Raw genomic sequence first — 22,613 nt, 5'->3', positions numbered from 1 at the left:
TGATTAAGCGTAACTATGATACATATTGAAATTATTGTTTCGTCTCCACAAACTTTAAACTTGTAAAAAATTCGCATCGATGTTTTGTTTAATATACCGAGTCAATAAATGTTTCTTAAATTTAATATATTTCAAAGGTTTAAATTGATTCAAAAAAACAGAACAAACTAAACCAAAAAAAAAAAGAAAATATGTATAAAAATGTAATTAAGTTTAGAAAAATATTGTCTCTAAAGTTTAAAACTTCTAAAAATCAGAATTTGAACTAATTTATTATTAGAAAAAATATATAAGGTTATAACATTTTATGAATCACTCAGTCTGTATACTATGATATTTAAGAAAAAAATACGGTAGATCAAACTTTACCATTTTATCATCACCAAAATTAATTCAAACATGATGTTATAATATAAACTATTTGTTTCTTATAAAAAATTTTTGTTCGAAAATTCTCTGAAACTGTAAAATAATTAAGCGATTTCATCTATGTTTAGTAGAGTCTATGAGTCCTTATACTCGTATATTACCCCTCCTTTATCTAAGCCAATAACAAAAAAACTGTATAGCATGTTGTGTATGGATGTATTTTTATATTGTTTTTAGGTTATGTTGACCTCTTTACAAGCTCAAGTAGAATTAGGAGACTGCGAAGATACCATACTGGAATATCGACAAGTCTCATGTCACTGTCTTCCATCGAGACTAGTCACTAACATACCCAACGAGGACGTGGCGATGCACCACCAGAGTTTGAGAGGGATGACTTCGGCTGAGGCCAAAAAAGCTTTCTTAAACCTGATCAAAAGCTGGCCACTTCACAGAGCTACCATTTTCGACGTTATGGTTAGTGTGTTGAATACTATTTAATCATACAGGATTATGATTTATATTATGCGTTGCATTTAGTTAAGTCAAAGTATATAATAGTGAAAATTTGATATGAAATACAACGTAATCACTAAAAAATATATTATAAATTTCTAAAAAAAAAAAAAATGTTTTTTAAATTATTCAAAAAACGAATTTTTAATGGTATATATTCACTAGGTAATTAGGAAAAGAAATTTATTATGTTAGATACGGTACTGTCAGACTTCCGTAAGAAATAAGTATACAATATATGATTTACTATTTAATGTTTGTAAAATATACAATAAAATGCATTGTGCACAAAGTTTATAAAATAAAAAATAAGTACGTCATTTTGGTAAAATAACTATCTGAATTAAAATTTTAAATCTATAAATAAACTATCTATGGTCATACGTGGATATAATATATGCACGCATATAAGAAATTCTATTTCTATTTAATATTATAATATGTACTTCATGAAAACAAAAATAATTGTGCCTATGACTTGACGGCTTGAAGCGTTGTAGATGTCATAGGTACCTACATTTCGAAATACGCGAGTATTAACAGACACATTTGGTTTTTAGCAATCGTTCACATCGAATTGGCCTCGTGTCCTGTGGTTAGCCGTGGATCAAGCCGGTTTACATCTCCTAGAACACCGTTCTCGAAACGCGCTGTGTTCGTACGAATACGACAGTATCTTGAGCTACAGCCCGGCCGTCAACTGTCTGATGATCATCACGGGCAGCGACAAAAAGCAGAGCAAGATCATATTGACCACTTCGCAGGTAACGTTTTCCATTTGGTAAAACAAAACGCGTCCTAAACGCGCCACGTCCCCTATAAATAAATACCGACGCGATAATTCAATATCGATTTCGATTCGTCGCAGGCGTTCCAAGTGGCGAACCTCATCCGCGAGTACACGGAAGTGCTGCAGTCGCCGCAGGCGTTCAAAAAGCGCGAAGGCGGCGGAGGCGGTCGGAAAAACGGGATGAACGGTTCGAGTTCGAGGCCGGTGAGCATACTGCACAAGCCAGCGCCGGCGATCGAACTCCAGACATGATCGCAGGACCGACGGACGTCCGATCGACGACTGCAGATAACCGACGATTAACCGGACAACTGTAAAACACGTGTACATAATAATATATAACACTAAAATAATATCAACAGTTTCCATTTCGTTTTACCCGGGAGTAACGCGCGTTTTCCGGCTCATCATCCGATCGCCGTTGTTCGAAATATTATGATAATTATTTTATAATGAGTATATCGAGTGTTTTGTAATGTCGTAACCACGGTTGCATACTAGATAATAATTAATAACCATACTTACGTATGTGCAATTGAAATTTATAAATATATATGTATTTTTTTTTTTTTTTGGTATTCAACCGAATTTAAAATCAACGCAAAAAAATGATTCGCACGACGTAAAACGATTTTTTTTTTTTTTTTACTAACCCTGTTATATTTTTACGGTTCAAAGTGATGCTGAGTGCCATCGAAAATCATAATAATGTCAATATTATAACTAAAAACGAAAAAACTGGTTAGGTATATATTTAATGTGTTTTCCGATAATGAATAATCCGATCGAACTAATAGGTACTAACTTGGAACAACAGACTTTGTCGAATAATTATTTAGCTGACAATATTATTGTATTATCTACACAAGAATTTTATTATGCACCGACTACTGTACCACCACAATGATATTAACGCACAGATCGTTCGAAACAACTCACCATTATCGGCCGGTACCTAGGAATTAGTTGATATTTGTCTACCTGTATACTATTATTGTAGTTACAACGACATTATTTATTACTGATATTATGTAGGCATGAATACGTAATATACTATAATTTAGTAGGTAATGATTTTTTTTTTTTTTTTAATTCTGTTCAAATTATCTTTAAATCGATGTGCGAAATTATTAATATACAATTTCTCGTTATTAAAACCTAAGTTAAAATGATATATCAATAAACATACTATTTCATTTAACTCGATATCTTGATCGATATAATATTTGTAATGTATTATATTATTATTATAGACGTATTCTCATAGCTACAATTCAAAATTTAGTTGTAAAAATATCATAATACATATTATTGCGTATAATATTATAATTCGCTGCGCGGAGCGCGGTATGTCGACGGTGAAACGTTATCGTTTTGAAATTTTGCTTCGAGCACCGTCCGAGTGGCGTATGCTAAATAAATGTCGACATGATAAGTCAAATATGCATACCTACTAACAGATCTCTACGATACGAAACATAGGTACACTGTACACATCTCACAGACGATTCCCAGTTCACGATGTCCGATCGCATTTGCGCGGATTATCGGTAACCGAAATTAAAAATTTTATGAATAATTAATAATCATTTTTAAATTTAAATAATTAAAAAACTTAAAATATATTTGTAATATACATATATATATATATATTATATTTTATTTATATTATAGATGTATATTATTATTTATTAGCATAATTAGTTGATACACGTTTTAAATAAAAACAAATAATTCTAATTACACAACCTTTTTATTATTTTTTTACTTATAATATTAGATACATTTCGTTTAAATAAAAAATCAGTTTAAAATTTAAATTTAAATTAAAAACGATTTTCGGGCTTTTTAATCTCATTTGTATGTATTCGGTTACCGATAAAACGCACAGTATGATCGATCGTCCCGATTGCGGTTAATCGGGATAGCATTTTTCGGTTGCCGACAAAATGCATAGTGTGATCCTAGCCTAAGTCTCAAAATCGGATTTACCGACGTATCGCGTGTATAGCTAGTTACATAATATTATTAATATTAAATATGTTTCGTAGATATCTATGCGGGCGAGATCCTCCGTTTGTGTGTACACTGTTCCTGCGACGTTGAATGTAATATTATTATTTTTCATTTCCCCTCGCCGATACTTATATAAGCATGTCTTAAACACTCCACCTACCACTTATCATCGTAATGACGTTTATGAGATTTAATAATAATTGTAGTACGATTTTTTTAGGACGTAAGCATGTAATGCATAATATTAAATATCATACTATTATTATGTAAGCAAAGTTTTCCATTATTTATTATTATATTATCTAATTCACCTTTGATATACTATTATAATATATTATGTAATTTTTTATTAAACAAATTTTTGATGTTCAATTGTTACTACATAATTTTTTAACGACCAGATCAACAACAAAACGGAAAGAATGAATACGGAAGAAATATTGTTGTTATAAATTTTTTGTAAATACCTAATGTGATTTTTTTATTTTATATTTTTCTCTATTATTATTCCCGTAAATATTATGAAGAAATTCGCCAAATACTGTTATGATAATGATGTTGAATAATTTTATATTATAATTAAGTAAAAAAAAAAAGGTGTTATATGTTTGTCTATATAACTATTATAAAACCAGATGAAGATATAGACCAATTTATGTAATTGCGTGTGCTATATTATATTAAAAGTGCCACCAAAATTTTCCTAAATATTTATATAAATATATTATATCTAAGCGTCATGTAATATATAATATTAAATTTAAAAATGTCTCGTTTTGATTTTAATTACCTTTTCACTTCCGATCGCAGTAAATTATAGCCGTCATAATTATTTATGTAACTATTTTATAAGTAGAGATATTATGTGGGTTACATTATAATAAGTACATATAATATTGTACGTTAATTTTATAACTGATATTTGTGCTTATAATTATAACATTCAAAGATATCCCTTAAAACACGAAAAACGGATACGTATGTAATATTATCAGAACTGCCTGAATTATTAACCAATCAGAGGTTCGTATCGATACTAATAAATATAAAAAAAAAACCGGGCAAGTGCGAGTTGGACTCGCGCACCGAGGGTTCCGTACAAACCTGTAGGTATATAAGTAAAAGTTTTTTTTATTTTTACGGCTGTATTTTTTCAATAAACATCAAATATCGTTTACAGAGAAGGTTTTAATTCCCTCGCAAGTAGTCGCGAGTTTGAAAATATGCGGCTTAAATTGTTATTATTTCTTTCGATTGCGTTGACATAAAAGTTTGATTTTGTTACAGTTTAAAGGTATTATAGACTTAAGTATTTAGTATGAATTTTAATTTAATACCTCATCGCGTTCATGAGATAAGGAGTAGTAACTTTGAAATTTTCAAAATTGTCAAAAATATTTTTCAAAAATATTTTTTTTTTATATGATGAAACTAAAAATTTACGGTTTTCGTAATTTTTCCTATATCTGTACTATAAGACGTGACTTCGTACGAAACTTCAAGATTCTAAGTTCACAGGAAGTACCCTGTAGGTTTTGATTCCCGTGCGAGTTTCGAAAATTTGCGGAAATTTGCGGCCTAAATGGCTGTATCTTTTGATTGCGTTGGCTTAGAAGGTTGATTTTTCTACAGCTTCCAGGGACAGTAGACCTGAGTATCATATACAAATTTCAGTTTGATACCTCCACGCGTTCCTGAGAAAAACGCTCTTGACAGACGGACGGACGGACGGACAACAAAGTGATGTTATAAGGGTTCCGTTTTTTTCTTTTGAAGTACGGAACCCTAAAAAATGATTGCATTTTAAATTTATCTTACCAAATTGCATTATTAACTGTGAAAACATGTTTAGTTACATCGAACGCCATATTTGTCGGGTTTTTTAATATTTATAGAAACAATCCGCGATTGTTAAAGCCTTTAAATGTTGTACACAATATACATTATATTACAAAATAAAGATACTAATGACGATACGAAATAAAAAGAGGAAGTAGCTTTTTTTATACAATTAAATACAGTGTATGTAATGCTTGTTAGACTAAGTTTATATTAGATGTGTTATTGAAAGTAATTGGCAAAGCTTATCGATGTTGAATGGTTCGGGACTTAATGATTTCGCGATGTGATCGGATATTTGCATCATTCCTCTCTCAGACATCGCACCCTCTGAGTAGGTGTTTTACGATGAGAACATGCGCAGGTCGGTGATTCTCCTTTCTTCGTAAAGTATGAATGGGTGACGCGAATGTGCCCGATTTTGAGTTGGTTTATAGCAAACTCATATTTGCGAGGGGTATTGATGGAGAAATTCCAAGGGCGTGTTTTCCTCTTTTTTTCGTTGAGTTTCGCGTTCATTTTTTGCCATTTGTTCTCTCGTTGGTGGAGTGTATCCATTTTAATGACATTTTTTATGTCAGAGTAGGAAGAGAGAGATGAGGTACGTGCATTAAGAGAGGACTGGGCTAGTTTGTCGACCTTGTCGGCGCGTTCGTTGCCCTCAATACTACAGTGATCAAGAATCCAGGAATATGAAATGTTTTTGCTAGACGATAGTACTGTAAAATGGTAATCTGGATTTTCCTGGCTATGTCGGCGGGGTTAAGAAGGTTTTGTATAGACTAGTGAAGGAAAATAAAGAATCGTTGTGCACTGTGATGTTGGTGATGTTCAATTCTAATACTGTGTACTCGATGGCTTTAAGAATAGCTAAAGCTTCGGCTGTGTCACACGGAACATTTGTCCCAAAGTTTCCATTGGATTTGTTTAACTTCATGAATGATGGCCATTTCGATGCGACCGTCTGTTATGGATGCGTCAGTGCATATTATGTGTGATTGGGATTGAGAGAACATTTTCCCTAAATAGGTTGTCAAATATGTTGAGGTTTGTAGATTTCTTAGAAACAGTGTGCAAGTCGAGATTGATGTCTATTGTGAATATTCAGTGTGGACACAGAAGAGTTTCGACGGGTATTATATTATCGAGGTCATATGTTCTGTATACGGTATTAAACATCAGTTTAAGGCAAGGTCTGATGTTTGGGTGAGGGGGTAATCTAGACACTTTGAAAGCTAGTTTAGATGTTTGTTTTTCCCAACGATCGACTATTGAAGGAATGTCCGCTAATGCGAGGATACTTTGGATTGGACTGTAGCGAAAGACGCCAATGGAGAGTTTGATCTCCGTGTTATGGATTGGGTCTAGTATTTTTAAATGGGCTGGTTTGACCATTGAGAAGAGGGGAGCACTATAGTCGAGTTTAGATAGGATATTGGCTTTGTGTATTTTTATGAGATCGTGTTACTGAGCTCCTCGTGAAATATGAACGATTTTTTTGATTATGATAAGTCTAGGAGGAGTAATTTATTATAGGTTTAAGATGTGAGGAAACCATGTGACTTTGGTGTCAAAAGTAACTCCTTAGACTTTGATTTTGGGTTGGTTTTTGATTATGTGGTTACTAATTTTGATTGAGATGTCTTGAAGTTTCCTCTTTTGGCTAAAATTAAAAGGTTAGTCTTAGTGGGGGAAAAACGGAAGCCGGATGATTTCAACCAGGATATGAGTTTGTTTGATGAGCTTTGTAATTGCTTTTGAATGGATTCGGAGTTGATACTGCAGTAGAAGATGGTGAAGTCATCTGAATATAAAAGAGGTATGCAAGGGGATATTGTTTCTTCGGACATTTCATTGATAACGATAATAAAAAGCGTAATGGAGATGGTGGAGCCTTGAAGGACACCGTTTTCTTGACAAAATATGTAGGAGAGAATGTTGAATGTCTTGACTTGAAAAGTGCGGTGGCTAAGAAACTTGAGCATATTTCCTTTGGAGTTGATTCTGTTGAGTATGTAGAGTTGTTTAAGATCTTCATGTCGTGTTATGTGCTTTGGCGATATCAAAGCTGATCATTCCGAAGTCTTAAGTCTTGTTTTTTTGGTTACTGAAGTTTGGATCTCCTTTTTTTATTGTTTGCAAAAAATTTAGGACACTCCTAAGACGACGGAAACCGTTTTGAATTGGAGACAGAAGATTATAGTTATCGAGGAACTATACTAGACGACAGTTAATTATTTTCTCCAGTAATTTATAGTGTTTAAAAAAGTAATGGAACGGTTGTTTTCGACTTGAAATTTATTTTTTATTTTTATATATTTTATTAATACTTCAACAACACAGGATTTTAGCCTACATTAGATTAAAGGTTAGACATGAAAAGATTATATATATAATATATATCATACATTTAGTATACATTTTCTACATTATTTAAAATGGGTTGTTTAAGGTTATATTAAGAAAAAATGTACTGACTGCAGCTGTGTTTCCATCATTGAAGGCTTGATGGATTGAGACAGGATTTTTGAGTATTTTGCATGTCAGTGTAGTTAGGGCCGATGATGATAATGTGATGATCGATTGCTAGAGTTTCATTGCAAGTGTCACATATTGGTGCAGGTTCTTTTTTGGTGAAGTGAAAATGAATTAGGCGAGAGTGGCCCATTTGATTCGATTAATGATTACTTCCTTTCTTTTTTTTTTGTACCAGAAGGATAATTTAATTGTTTGGCGAAGAATTTTACATTTCTCAAAAACGTTGCCATTCTTCCATTATTTTTCGATGAATTATGAATTTATTAAAATAAATATTTCAATTATGGGTTGAAATTCTTCAAATTTGTTATACGTAATACCCATTAATATTTCATTGAATAATGTTATTGGTCGTTCTAATTATAATTATTTAATATTTAGTTGCGAATAGGTAATTGGAAGATTGAGTGTTTGCTTTAACTGTGAATTTTGAAAGATTTTATCTATCTAGAGATGGAGATAAAACTTGAAATTGGAGATTTGACAATCTGGTGAGAACAGTTTCAATGTTGTGATTTGTGATTTTAGAGTTTATTAAGTCAACAAGGTTCATTACATTAGTGATATCCAAATTAATATCCTTACAAATATTATGAATATTCATATTTTTGTTTGTGCAATTTTTCAATATATATTTGAATAATTGGAGTAGAGACATAGAAAGATTATCGCGAAAACGTCTTCAGCGGGTTTGAGGCCCAAAGCTATTTATCTTGAGTGTGGGATGGGGTGAGAAGTTCAATCTGGATCTATAGTTTACCGAGCAGGGGGGGTCTTTGCTTCTACACTCAACATATCTATCTTTATATTACTTATATTAAAGTGAAAATGGAATCTTTGTAATGGGTTAGCTTCGAAATTACTTACTTGATCGTGATGCAGTTTATTTAAATCAAAGAGAACATCACAAAGCATATCTGGTCAAAGGTTCCTCATAGAGACTGGTTTGGATGTATCTATTTTTAATGCGTTTTACACTGGAAAAGCTACTTCGTAACGCTTTCCTTTCACTTCTACTGATCATTCAACTGGATCTACCAGACAAATTACCGAAGACTCCAGAAATTTTACCGAACACTCCAGACTAGTTACCGGAAGTTCCGAGTTAACTCTGATTTTGCGAGTTTCTTCTGGAAAATCGAAAGTCCCGAGTTGTAAAGTCCACCACTTGGTTTGCTGTTAGTGCAGCGAGCTTGTTGTAACCATCGGAATGCCGCGTTATCTTTGAATAACATTAACTTACCAAACTCGAGATACAACTTGAACTGGCTCACCGCCCATACTATGGCTGGGCACTAACATTTAATTGCCGAGTATCTTTCGTGAGTTGAGAATAATTAGCGACGAGTGTAGGAGATGAATCTTCTTTTACCACACTCCCCTTACTGGAAAAGAACGGCGCTAACTCTGATTTCATTGGCGTCGGTCAGCAGATTGAACAGCTTACCTAGAAGAAAAGGGCAGAGTCGTGGTGTGAACACCAAAGACTCTTTCAACTTTTGGAACACTTCTTGTTTAATTTCTGTACAATGCCATTTGGTCCCTTTGGCCAACAGACTCGTGAGTAGTGTTGTGATCTCGGCACAGCGTGGCACGAACTGGCTGTATCAACCACAAATACCTAGCACCCGCAACACGTCCTTTTTCTTTTTCGGAACTGGTAATACCCGAATCGCTGTCAATTTTTCCAGTTTCCGGTCAATTCCCTCACCATCCACGATGTGCTCAAGGACTTTAATCTGTGCAACACCAAATGTACCTTTTTTAGTTAACACGTCAGACCATATGACTGGAGTCGCTTTAACACTCTATGTAAGTAATTTAAATGGTGACAATAGTAGGTTCGACAAAACGTTGATCATCCATGTCTCGCACTATTTCGGCAATTACCTCGTTTTTTTCTTGGGAGGACCCGTAGGCGTTTAGAGCCACTGGATTTGGATCCTTGAGTCGGATCCGGTGCTATATCATCCGAGTTCTGCCCTTCTTCTCCAGAGTAAATTTCTGGATATTGAAATAGAACATTTTTAATTTGTATACCGTACTCACATTCCGATAAACCTATAATAGTTAAAAGACCACTCCTACGGTAATCAGAGTTACTAGATTTCTCCAACTCACGGAAACACGTCTTTCTTTCTCCAGGTGGATTATACAACTAATGTAGTCCCAAGTAACTTGTTGCTCTACGATAAAATCATGGGCTAAGAAAAAATCTTCAATGAGGTCGTCTATTATTGCAACCCTAAATCTTCCGGATCCATTACACGGGCCCATAATTCTGAAAACTCCGTAATTTCTCGGGTTCAACTATCTGTCATCATCTCAACAATCTTCGGTTTTTCGGTAAAATTTCGGCCAAAATTCTTCGCCACTCACGATGTGACTTAAGTCCTTGTCGCTTGCGAGTCCAGTAGCGCTAACCTAACTTAACCTAACTACTGGCTCGAATGTAGCCTCCATTTTTATGACCAGTACCGGAATATCCAATATCTTTGTTTTACCCGTTGATAACACTACAATGGCTGAAAACTCTTCCTCTTCAGTCTGCAGACCCGAAAAGCGTTGTCACCACTCAAATTTGAGGTCAGTATCTGAGTCTCTCTTCTTGCACTTTTCCCGTGGATAAAGAATAATTTCTTCGGGAAAATCTCGAGATGTGATTGGACAAATTGTCAACTGCTGTATTAACTTATCTTATTCCGCATCATCTGAAACACTGTCCACGACATTTTACTCGGAAGAATAACTCACCTTGGAGAGATCTTTATGTTTGTCCAAAAAACTTTCATTTTTACTGATCATTCTTACTCGATTTTCTCAAAATATTGTTTGGGTAGTCCACCCGCCTTTCCGTTAATTTGCCATTATTCCGACTCATTGTTTTAAAGTATGAACTGCGGTTCCTTTTCGGAACGTCATTTTAAATGCGTTTTCTTGGATGGCTACAACGTTTTTTTCGGATTTTTTTGGAGACTCGACGGTTTTCACCGAACAACTTCTCATCCCGAACGTCTACTTAAGGTAGATCTCTGTTCTTACCACTTTTCTGCGGTTTAGAACTTCCCTGGCCCAAATTTTTCAGATTCTTACCAGAATCTCCAGTTTGTAAATCTCCCAAGTTCTTTTTCTTCTGATCAGTCTCGATAATGTGTGGTTCCTGTAACTGCCGATGTAGAATTCCGTTGTCTACCACTATTCGGATGACTCACGGTTATCGAACATGCAGCTTGTCAGTGGTCATGACTTCTCTGCTAGTATTCTCAGCTTTTCTTTTATTTAACCATTTTAGTTATGGTTGTTAGTTAGTTATTTGAAGCTGTAATAACAATCCGATTAATATTTACGGGAAAACAACACTTAAAAGTACTTAAACAGTCAAAACCATTTAAAAACAATATTTCGTTTATTAAAATAAAATCTATTCCAAAAATTTTTTTATTTAAATAAATAAAAAAAAAAATAAAAAAAATAATAATAATAATACATTATTATTAATAATAATGTATTTTGATAAACAATTGACAGTCATGTCTTTGGGTTAAATATTATTTTACGAACAATCAGCAATTAATGTTCATCTAAGGTTATTTAAAAATAACTTTTCGAGTACTATTTACAACCAATTTAGAATCTATAGGTATTTCCACTTATTATTTACCATAAATGAAGTTTAATAAAACAACATTAATCATAAAAAAAATTAACGGAATTCAATAAATATATTAGACTTAAAATATAAGATATTATTATGATATTAGAGAGTTTTATTTATGTTATTTCATTAATATTATATGCACATAAATTAAATGTTCATTAATCTTAAGAAATCAGGAACAACAAACTATGGAAAATTATAATGTATAAGTAAGAAATATGTATTTTTCATTTAAGTTATAAAAGTATAAATAAAATTTAAAAATAACTCATAAATTATGAAAAGAAATTAAATTTAATACAAAACATAACTTAAAGATAAAGTAACTTTAAATATTACTTATAATCACAACTTATAGTATAAAAATCTTAAATGTAGATTAATTTCACAGCAAGTAAAAAAAAAATCCTTTTTAATGTATAGTACCATGAAGTAGGATGGATATTTCATGTTGATATGAAAATATCATATATTGTAAAAAAATACATCATTTAGCAGATGCTTCTTCTCAAACTTCTACAGATATATTTGAACCAGATCTTCGTTTCTTTTTTGGCGGTTGCTCGTCAGCATCATTTGATCTTTTATTACCAGTGAATTCTTCATCACTTTCCTTTACCAATAATATAAAAACATTAAATTTATTAATTACTAAAATCAATTAAATTCTACTTACATCTGAATTATTTTGTTTGCTAAGCATGTCTTGAACTTTCTGTATATTTAGTCTGAAGTCACGGGTGGCAGTGAGTTTGATACTGTTCACCAAATTTTGATCCTAGTCATCAAACACAATTTAATATTTTATAAAAGTTTATATTAATTTAACAATTTATTATTTTACTATAATATAATCATAAAAAATAAACACAAAATAAAAAAAAATGAATAGTTATATTTTTAACCTTGCATTTTTTTCCCAATTTAGTGATTAGGTTTACAAATAATTCTAATTCAGTGACCACTCTGGGAATGTAAGAAGCTTGGCGACGTGTTTGATTTTTCAATTGAGCAGACTTTTTCTCTTTATCCGTCAATGGTCTATCATACTGAAATATTAATGTGTAATTTAATATGAACATTGTAGACGAAATATAAATAACTATTAAAAGTATTATACCTCTATAAACATAATAAACTTAGAAACATTTGGTGAGAGTTGAACATTAACAATTTCTGACAATTTAGTCAATCTAAAAAAAAAAGTAAATTTAATATTATTACATATTATTAAAAACATGCAAAAAAAGTTTACTCAACAAAGCTTGTTTATATATAGGTTCGTTTACAGTGGAACGCGTTAGGAAATGTTTAATAACTATGTTGATGGTTCTATAGAGTTGGTATAATAAATTGAAAACCGACTCTGTACATTGACCCAATGGAATAACTGTTTTCGTGAATGAAGTTGCAGATAACACCACTAAAACAATACGATGACAGATAGCTTTTTCTCGGGATTTCAGTCGATCTTGACAAATAAGTTTTATTTTTTTTTGTGATGCGTTCAATTCAGCTTTGATTCGAGATAAGCATTGCACGACATAGTTCAACTCATTGCACAAGTTTTGACATAATACGGGACACATTATTGCTCTGTTCCAATTAGTTATTAATCTCAATTGTCTCATTTGTGATTGGTTGGCTTTATGAGACTATTAAAATATAATAAAGCAAATCATTAATAATAAATACATCAAAATCAACTTATTATCAGATATGTTTCGATAATAACATTTAAAACAATAAGCTGTTAATATTAAATTAAATTATCATGATACATTATTTGGTAAATGAAGGTAGACTTAAAACTTTTGGTAACTGTTCCAACATTCTAAGGTAATAATAGCAAATTCCAAGGCAAATATCATTTACAGGGCTCGGAACTTTATGCATTTGTAACTGTCTCAGGAAGCTGCATATTTCAAATCTGATTCGGTACAAATTCGTTTCATGAACCATACAATTGAAATATAAAAATTTAAGTTGGACACTTTTGCATATTTTACTAAATTTATATGATTTTGTTGAGTATATAAATGCATTTTATGTTAGAAACGTATTAAAAATTAACAATAAACAAGTTTCCAATAATTGAATATTGTAAATTAAATGATTTACAAATTAATAGCTACCGTACATTACTGTTGCCTTTTCGGTATTTTTAATTTATACTTTAGAGTAAGAGTACCGAGTAATAGTATCAATATTAGTTGAAATATTGTGTAAATGTTAATAATTGTCTTATTTAATTAAAATGTTTTCAAGAATAAAATATTTATTTTTACCAAGAACTGTCACTATTACAATAGACGACGCTCACCCGTATCGTTTATAGTGTTTATACTAAGAAATAAGAATCGTAATGACCAGCCAGGTTTTTAAATTTATATTTAAGTCGCTCGTTAGATAAAATTATACAAAATACCCATATGGCATATACCAATGATTTTGTATTATGTTGACTGAGGTGTATGTATGTCAATAATTCTATTTTTTAAATCTAGGATTTTGGGAATAGATTTAGTAAAACAGCTTTAAATCATCAAAAGAAAAATATAAATAAAATATTTATAATACAAAAATAATTTTATAAAATAATAAATGTATATTTGTGTTTTTTTAGTGCATATGTATGCACATATTTCATTGTTTTTTTTGCGCATAAAGTTCCGAGCCCTGATCATTTATATTAAATACACAAAAAAAGCAAAATACTCCATCAAAAGTGTGTTGAGATATTTGCTCACAATTAAGAAATAGTGCACAAAGAATATTTAAGTATAGACAAGTATGAATAGTAAAGAAATGGTTTTTATTTTTTTTAAAAAGGACGTCACTCCCATGTTGTATTATCTCCGTCTTACATTAAATTTTTATTCAGCAGAATTAATTTTATGTTCTTAGCTTTAATATTAGAGTGAATTTACCTATTATCAAATTTTAAGATAAGAATTTTATCTAGGCCATCTCATAGGTTTTTATTAATATTATAATTTTAAAGTGAGTTCTGAGCACTTTAAAGTTTTAATATTTCACATAGCTTACAAGACAGAGATGTGGCGTCTTTTTAAGCAGTTACTCACTTTACTTATTCGACCAAATGAATGACACAAGTTTTTAATTGTAGTCGCTAACATTATAGGATCTTCTTGGTTTGCTGAATGCATCTCCAACATGAGAGTTAAGAACTGTTTGGAGTTGTTTGAATTTGAAAATGTATATTTTTCGGCTACCGTAGATAGCCAGGTTAATATCTATAGGTAAAAAACAGTTTATTATTCATTTACTAATATAAATAATAATTAAAATTACATTTTTAATTTTAGAATCCTGATTATTTTTTATGCCATGACAAACAACAGACATACATCCAATTAAATGAGATTCTATTGTATCATATGTTTCTTTATCATCATTATCATCCTGTTCATTACTATCGTCATCAATTTTATTTAATTGTAATATTTGATCTAAATATAATCTCATATTACGCAGCACATTGAATATTTCTCCTGATTCCTCATTTGAATCTTCTTGATCTAATAATTCATAAATTATTTAAAAAAACATGTTAACATTAAATGTATAATATAAACTTACTGGAGTCAGAAAAAAATTTATTCAAGTTTTTATAATACGAATTAACAATTTTTATTGTTTGTAAATAACAATCCAATCCTAATTCAAGAACTGTTTGACTGAATTTAATTTTTTCACAAACATCAAATAGAAAATAGTCGTAAAGCAATCTATTAATATTAGTTTGATTAACAATTTATATATATGCATAATTAATATGAAAGTTAAAATTCTTACTTTGTCAGTTTACAAATATTTTCATATAAATTACGAGGTTTTATATCACGTGAAAGCAAATTCTTCACTTCTATTAAATGTGTTTGTACCAGTTTTAATACAAATTCCCATAAACTCACATTTTGTTTTAACAGTACAACATTAAGTTCAGATGCCCAATTAACATTTTTACTATAACATTAAATTTTAAATTATTACATTTTTAGTAAAAATTGTAATTGATAAAATATAAAATAAGTCTTACGCAAGTAAAGAAAGAAACTTATAAAGTACATCAAAATCTAAATGAATTGCGGGTTCAACAAATTTAGAGACTGCTCCAGTTGATTCAGTTTTGTTTTTTTTATTTCCTTTATCCTTCTTCTTATTAGTTTTATCTGATGCCTATAACAGTAAAATATAGATGACATTTCCTTAAAATGAAAAAATGAATGTTACCATAACAGCTTCTAAAATATGACTGTATTTAGAAAATAACTTTTGTAGTCTTTTACAACATTCTTTATCTTGGTCAGAACTAAGCCACGAATTAACTATATAGACCATTAACGCTTGGTAAACACATAGTATTTGTTTAATGACCTCTTTATTTTCCGTGGTATCAGAAATTATATCCAGAAGACAATCATTTTCGTTCTAAAACAATCAAATAAAACAAATCAGATTTTATTCAAACTAAATAAACATAGATCTTACTAACCACTTTTATTTCATCTGTATTGCAATCACTGTAGAAATTTACTAGCTGACAGAGTAATTGCTTTAATTCGTCAATTTTTGTATAGTCATTATTGTCATTATTGTCATTAAACTGTATATTTGTAACCAGTACGTGTTGAGCCAATAAAATTAACTCATCTAAAGGTTCCTAAAAATAATATATAAACATAACATTTAAGAATATAAACAAATTATGATTAACTCACAAGTACAATAGGTTTATTATCTTTTCCTATGACTATGGACTTGTCAAATTTTAATGACTTTTTGTTTTCTGCTACTAAAAGTCTGTTGCACCATGAGCTCATGTGATCTAATAGCAAACTATTAACATATACACACAATTCGTTGTTATGCGAAATCACTCTGATTAATCCTCTATAAAGTGATTGTTTGATTTCTGATTTTTGGTAAAAGCATGTTTTAAGCGAATCCAAAATTTCTAAACAAATTGTTTTATTGTTTTCGGTATCTTCAGAATCAATAGCAGAATGAATATCCACAGAATCTCGATCAAGAACCATCTATTAAAAACAATTTTATAAGTATGAGAATATTCTTGGAAATAAGTTCAGAAATTAAAAATGTTTTTCGTTTATTAGATTTCAATTTTAATTTAAAAAAGTAATTTAAATTTCATGATATAAGATATTTAAATTAAATGCATATAAATTATAATGATGAAGTATTTTTATTAGTGTTTTTATTTTTATTACCATCACTCAAAATCCATTATTTTTATTTTTGGGATTAAACTTAATCGTAGGATAATTTAATTAAATGCATTGGTACTACTGAGGTAAAAATTATAAGAAAGGGCTATTAAGAAATTAAGTCTAAGAAATTTATGATGATTTCTTTTTTAACTATCCCCATAGACCTATGATTATAGTCATATAAATAGATATAGATACTATATAGACTATAGTCTATGACTATCACTAATAATTCTACTTTTTTTAAATTCAATTTATGAATTATACAAATTATAACAAAAAAAAAAAAAAAAAAAAAAAAAAAAAAAAAACAAATTATTGAATAAATGTCAAAAATATCAATTAGTAAGAATTATATAATGAAATAATATGAATGATGAAAATAAAAATTGTATAATATAATTAAATATAACACTATTTTATATTACTTTAATATAATTAATATAATATTAATAATTTTTCTACATGTTCCACTTATCTAAATTTATTTAAATAGTACACAGCTAATTGTATACAATCTATTTCCCTCAATTAAATATATGATTGACCAATTTGTATAATTTTGTATTTTTTTTTTTTAACATTACAATACACTTTATATTATACATAAAAAGAAACCTAATTGTTTATTTTAAGTTTGTAAGTTATAAAATTAGACTATGTCATATTATTGTGTATGTGAAAAGTTTAAAACAATTACCATAATACAGCTATAAATTACCTGAGTAAATAATCCAGGCCAAGAATCTTGACTGTTTGTATTCTGACTTAATGTTGTATAACTGTCCAAATGAACACTACACAATATTTCAATAAATCCCAAAACTGCACAATGTCTTAACTGATAATCTCTATAAACAATTTATAACATACAAATTTAATAATTGTGTTTAGATTTTAGTATTGTAATTATCTTTATTAAAGCAGTAATTTTTTTTTACATATTGAATCGACTAATATACATTATTTTCATAATAATATGATATATAATAAGTAATGAGAAGTTGAAAAAATAAAATAAATATTCAAAATTTAACTGATAAAACAATAGTATATTTAATAATAATAATCTTTATTTTTTTTCCAGCAATTTTTATTTATATAATAATAATATGATACAATATAGCTATTGAAGAATCAAATTTTAATTTAAATGATTTGAATTGTTTATATATAAACATAATTAATATGTATTTATATTGTATCAACGCGGGTTAAATTGCCAAATATTTTAACATTTCAGAAATAAAATCAGTATTTTTTTATTTTTTTTTCTGACCATAACTTGATGATGATACTTATCTCTATTTATTGATATGTTATTATAGTGACTGAATACCCATCATTCTTCATAGCAATATATACAGTGGCTTAAAATCTAACTGTGGACAAGAATTTAACAATATCTATGATTCCTCAATTGTTTTTGCAGAGGAAAAATACTGAGTAGCATACTATTTTTTTCTTTTTTGTACTAAATATACATTTTATTACACATTGATTGATTAATATTAATTGCAAAGACTTCAAATAGTAAATTTTTGAGGAGAAAATAACAAAGATTTTAAATAAAAATTTTAAATTTTAGACATTCATTGTATTCTAGATTGTTTATTTTTACTCTCTAAACCTATATTGTAACCTAAGAAGAGTTTTCTTTTAATTTGATATTTAAAGATTAGATATCATAGAATGTTATTTTAGATTGACTTAAAGTCATGAATATAAAAAGGAATAGAAGACCTAAAAAATTAAGATTAGGTTAAAATATATAAGCAATTAAAACTGAGATCAAATTAAATAAATGAATAATAATTACACATACTTTGTAAAATAAACTTACTTTGATATAAGTTCTTTTCTTAAAATCATGATGATATTATCGCGCAAATATGTTGATGTTTTTAGCACGGGCATGACTGCACAAGTTACTTTATCAGTCATGCCGACTGGTATTTCTTTAAACAACTTCAATATTTCAGTATTATTCTCAATAACTGTTGACTTTTGATTTTTACAAAGTTTATGTAAACATTCTAAGACACAAAATATAAATTGAATTACAAATTTCAAAATATTTATAATATGTACAGTATAAAATATATTTCCAAGTACCTAAATATTGATTAGATTCAGGGTTAGATGTAATAAAATTGGTCAATTTTCTTAAGACACTACCAGTGATAAATGATCGTTTGTGAACCAATGATACTATGATGAACAAACCAAGCTGATGAACTGTATTTATAATCTCAGCATTTTCTATAATAATATAATTTAGTAACATTAAGACTGCACAGAATATAAATAAACTAATTAAAATAATTTAGTTAATAATTTACTCTTGAATACAGATGAAGTAGTTCCAAGAAATGATAATCCCAAATTGACAAGACCTTTAAATATTTTTTCATAGCTTGATATTCTAAATAAACAAACAGTAGTTATTGAATTGCAAGTAAAGAGAAAATAATAAGTGATATTCAAAACATACTCGCTCTTTATAAATATTTGAAATTGTGAATAAACATCATATATATCTGTATAATGGAGTTTTAACCAATACGAACGTTTAGTATTTTCTACTTCTACCAATGATTGCACTACAAGCTTTTTTATCAAATCAATAACCTAAAAACAATAGGTGTACAAATTTAATACAATTTTTAGTAAAAAAGCGTACAAGTAAATTAATTTTCTTACATTAGCTTCAAAAGGCGCACAACAAGACATAGTTAGCAAAAATGCCAACATGAATGGACCAAAAACCATGTTAGGAGCACCAATACTATTTTTTATGTACTTAGTAATATCATTAACAAATGAAGAATGAACTTTAGCAAAATCTTCCAACAGAAATAATACTGTACTCTCAGCTTCTAAAAATTCTTTCTTCCCTGCACCTTCTAGAAATCCAGTATAATAATAATATTAATACCTTGAGTTATGAATTTATTGACAATATAACAGACAGTTGATAAAACACCATACCTATTTCAAAGGCAAAGTTTTCATCATTACTTTGATCCAAATGGTACTTATCATCAAAATACTTTTGGAGAGTACAAAAAAGAGTTAGAAAATCTCCACTTAAACAGAAATGCAATATTTGCTGCAGAATAGGTGGAATTTCTTGAGGTTTCATTTGACCAAAGTATGAGCATAATGTTTTGATTACTAATTCATGTTCTTTCTCAGTTAATAATGTTCCTCTATAATTAAATTAATCGTAGTGTAATAGAAAATATTTTTGTAGACGTGTATTCGTGTTAAAATTTAACTAAAAGTAAAAATACCTAAACATTAGTGCGAGTGCTACTGAGATGTTGGGCTGTACTTTAAAACGGCAAATGTCAGTTATGATCATTTCTTTGTAATCAGCACCTGTCATTTCTATTTCTTCGGTTCTAATTAGTTTTATTTCAGATACTATTTTTAAAATATGAGGAAGCAATTCTTTCCAACTGAAATTAAAATAATATTATATCTTAAAATTTGTCACACACATAAAAAATATATATATAGTAATACCTCTGAACACATTTTTCATTTGATTCTTCGATGTCTTTTTTACACATATTTATAAATTTGATAAGTTGCTTGGTCGATAGTTTATTTAATTCTAATGATAAACGACTAATCAAACATACTTTCATTTTTTCTGGAATTTCTGCAATATTGATTGCGTTTAATACATATTCATAAACCTGTAACAAATATTGTTATATGTTGAAAGTACCAACTAATGCATTAAATCAATTTATAAATATAAAATAGCAGTAGTTTGACCAGCTAGTTTTAGGCAGTATATTTTACTACTACCCATAAAATATTTTTCTCAGTATCTTTAAGTGTTTAAGATATATTCTGAGTACATACATTTTCTATGGTTTTTTGGGAATCAGGCTTCACAGAAAGTCCAACTAATATATATTCCAATACTTTAGGTCCATCTTCACGTTCAATTTTTTCATCTATTAATGAATATATCTGTAAAATAAATAGAACTATAAAATAATGTTTGATGGTTCAATATAAAAAATAAATAATAATAAGATGACAAAATAGTAGAGTTGGCTTTTATATTGTTTTTATTTCATTTTTATACATTATTCAAATTGAGATTAATTATTTTAAATATCTAGAGGTATGTCATTTAATGAATACTTAAATTTAATTTATAATATTATTATAATAGTATTAAATTAATTTTCATAATTTGCTATTAACAAAATGGTTAAGACGATGTTCTTGATTACATTCGTAATGAGTGAAAACACAAACTAACATAGTGTGGCAATGTCAAAGAAAAACATTTTTAATTTTACAAAGATAATCCACAGTTTAAGATCAATTAAGTTCAATAAATATATAATCTTTGAATTTGTAAATAAATACCTATTTAAATGTGTCATTATAATATTAGAATATTAATATAATTTTAAATAAATTTGGATATAAGTTGAAATCAAAATACAAACTCGACTAAATAAAATTATTAAACACGAAAAATTACTGAATTTTAATAACCAGGTTTTTTTTTAGTAAAATTGCATTTATTTCAGCATTAATGTTACATCACCATAATCCTTTAATAAGTAATTCGATAAACAAATTATCAATTTAAAAAGAGTAATCTTTTATCAATGGTTAGGTAAGTCATTTTACACACCATGCCTATAAGCATATTATTATTATTATTATTATAAAGGCATAATATACAATTAAAGATGAATTTTAATAAAATAATAATTATTATTATTATACGAACGGTATCCAAATCTAGCTCTTGAGAGACGAACGTCTGAAACTGTTCAAAATCTTCACTGCTGTTCAGCCTATTATTAGCGAGTTCCACTAGGCTTTTGATTTTGTCACCGCTCATCTTTTGAAATATCACACAACTTACTGAAGAAGACGAGGGTGCGTAACTCAGTCGATGACTAGGTTAGTTTTGAACCATTGAAAGACGTGATTTAAAACTTTTAGACTACACCGAAAACACGTTTCAATACAATCAGTCGTTGTGGCTGTTATCTAGTGATAAATATTAAATATGCTTATGAGTGCTAAATATCCAAAAAAAAGTAAAAAGTAATATTACAGTGAGCACTTAACTCACAAAGAGAGAACTATTAAGGTCTTATCATATTTTGAGTAATTTGGAGGGAAATTTTTAATGATAAAAAATTACGTTATCATAGATTATCCGTGTCCGTTATCAATGACGAAGTTATCTTCTGATCAAGCGATGCCAGGTTCGCGTAATGCATGTCCAAAACCGCGGTAAATGCTGAATCGATTTAAAATTGATAAACCATAAGGAAAATAAATTATTTAGATTTTATTATAAATAATAATGGGTGCGATGAAATAATACAATAACAATAACATCTGTATAGTTTTATTTAATTATGTTGGTAAATTATAAAAAATATCACTTTTATCTATTAATTTATTATACGTGCATAAATGTGTGATATTTGTATACCTAAAGAACACGAACCTCGAAGACAGACAACTGTTAAACTGTTAAAATCTAAACTTTAAATGCTTATAAAACTAAATAGTTTTTATGAATTTTTAATATTTTTAAAAACTCTTAGTCTGAATAATTTTTAATTGGCTTTAA

At 29.1% G+C, this 22,613-nt stretch overlaps 2 protein-coding genes across 5 annotated transcripts in view; one reads left to right on the top strand and one right to left on the bottom strand.

The window, feature by feature from the left end:
* Positions 1-3,990, top strand: part of LOC112603280 (myosin-I heavy chain) — a 110,636-nt gene extending 106,646 nt beyond the window's left edge. For 3 of the 4 annotated variants that reach the window (XM_025351790.1, XM_025351789.1, XM_025351788.1), the window contains exons 32-34: positions 607-846; positions 1,446-1,649; positions 1,754-2,243. In XM_025351790.1, coding sequence (XP_025207575.1) covers positions 607-846; positions 1,446-1,649; positions 1,754-1,927 — 618 coding nt within the window. In that variant the 3' untranslated portion in view covers positions 1,928-2,243. Of the gene's footprint in view, positions 1-606; positions 847-1,445; positions 1,650-1,753; positions 2,244-3,726 lie in introns of those variants that run through there. The other variant, XR_003115155.1, reaches the window with a different exon arrangement.
* An 8,088-nt stretch (positions 3,991-12,078) lies between these two features.
* On the bottom strand, positions 12,079-22,108 carry LOC112603254 (Fanconi anemia group I protein homolog). The gene is made up of 24 exons (XM_025351754.1): positions 21,753-22,108; positions 20,861-20,971; positions 20,513-20,688; positions 20,278-20,445; positions 19,973-20,193; positions 19,685-19,887; positions 19,476-19,612; positions 19,324-19,406; positions 19,097-19,243; positions 18,825-19,017; positions 17,703-17,832; positions 16,472-16,789; positions 16,246-16,413; positions 15,984-16,181; positions 15,790-15,929; positions 15,546-15,716; positions 15,330-15,478; positions 15,042-15,268; positions 14,813-14,983; positions 12,987-13,381; positions 12,847-12,919; positions 12,632-12,775; positions 12,403-12,504; positions 12,079-12,339 (listed from the first exon to the last, which is right to left on the bottom strand). The coding sequence occupies exons 1-24, from the start codon at positions 21,864-21,866 to the stop codon at positions 12,235-12,237; spliced, it is 4,044 nt and encodes a 1,347-aa protein (XP_025207539.1). The 5' UTR covers positions 21,867-22,108; the 3' UTR covers positions 12,079-12,234.
* Between the last annotated feature and the right edge of the window lie 505 nt (positions 22,109-22,613).

This window comes from Melanaphis sacchari, unplaced genomic scaffold (assembly GCF_002803265.2).
Source record: "Melanaphis sacchari strain LSU unplaced genomic scaffold, SCAv2.0 Contig9_pilon_pilon, whole genome shotgun sequence".
Classification (NCBI taxonomy): domain Eukaryota; kingdom Metazoa; phylum Arthropoda; class Insecta; order Hemiptera; family Aphididae; genus Melanaphis; species Melanaphis sacchari.
The sequence above is the reverse complement of the archived record's forward strand: the minus strand, read 5'-3'. Positions and strand labels throughout refer to the sequence as shown.

What these genes read in the sequence shown, in the direction of transcription:
- LOC112603254 (XM_025351754.1), bottom strand. Translation starts at nt 21,866, where the DNA reads ATGAGCGGTGACAAAATCAAAAGCCTAGTGGAACTCGCTAATAATAGG. An exon ending in TACTTCATCTGTATTCAAGA is followed by an intron (nt 19,244 to 19,323) that starts GTAAATTATTAA and finishes ATATTATTATAG; the next exon opens with AAAATGCTGAGATTATAAAT. An exon ending in TAAATTTTTTTCTGACTCCA is followed by an intron (nt 15,269 to 15,329) that starts GTAAGTTTATAT and finishes ATGAATTATTAG; the next exon opens with ATCAAGAAGATTCAAATGAG.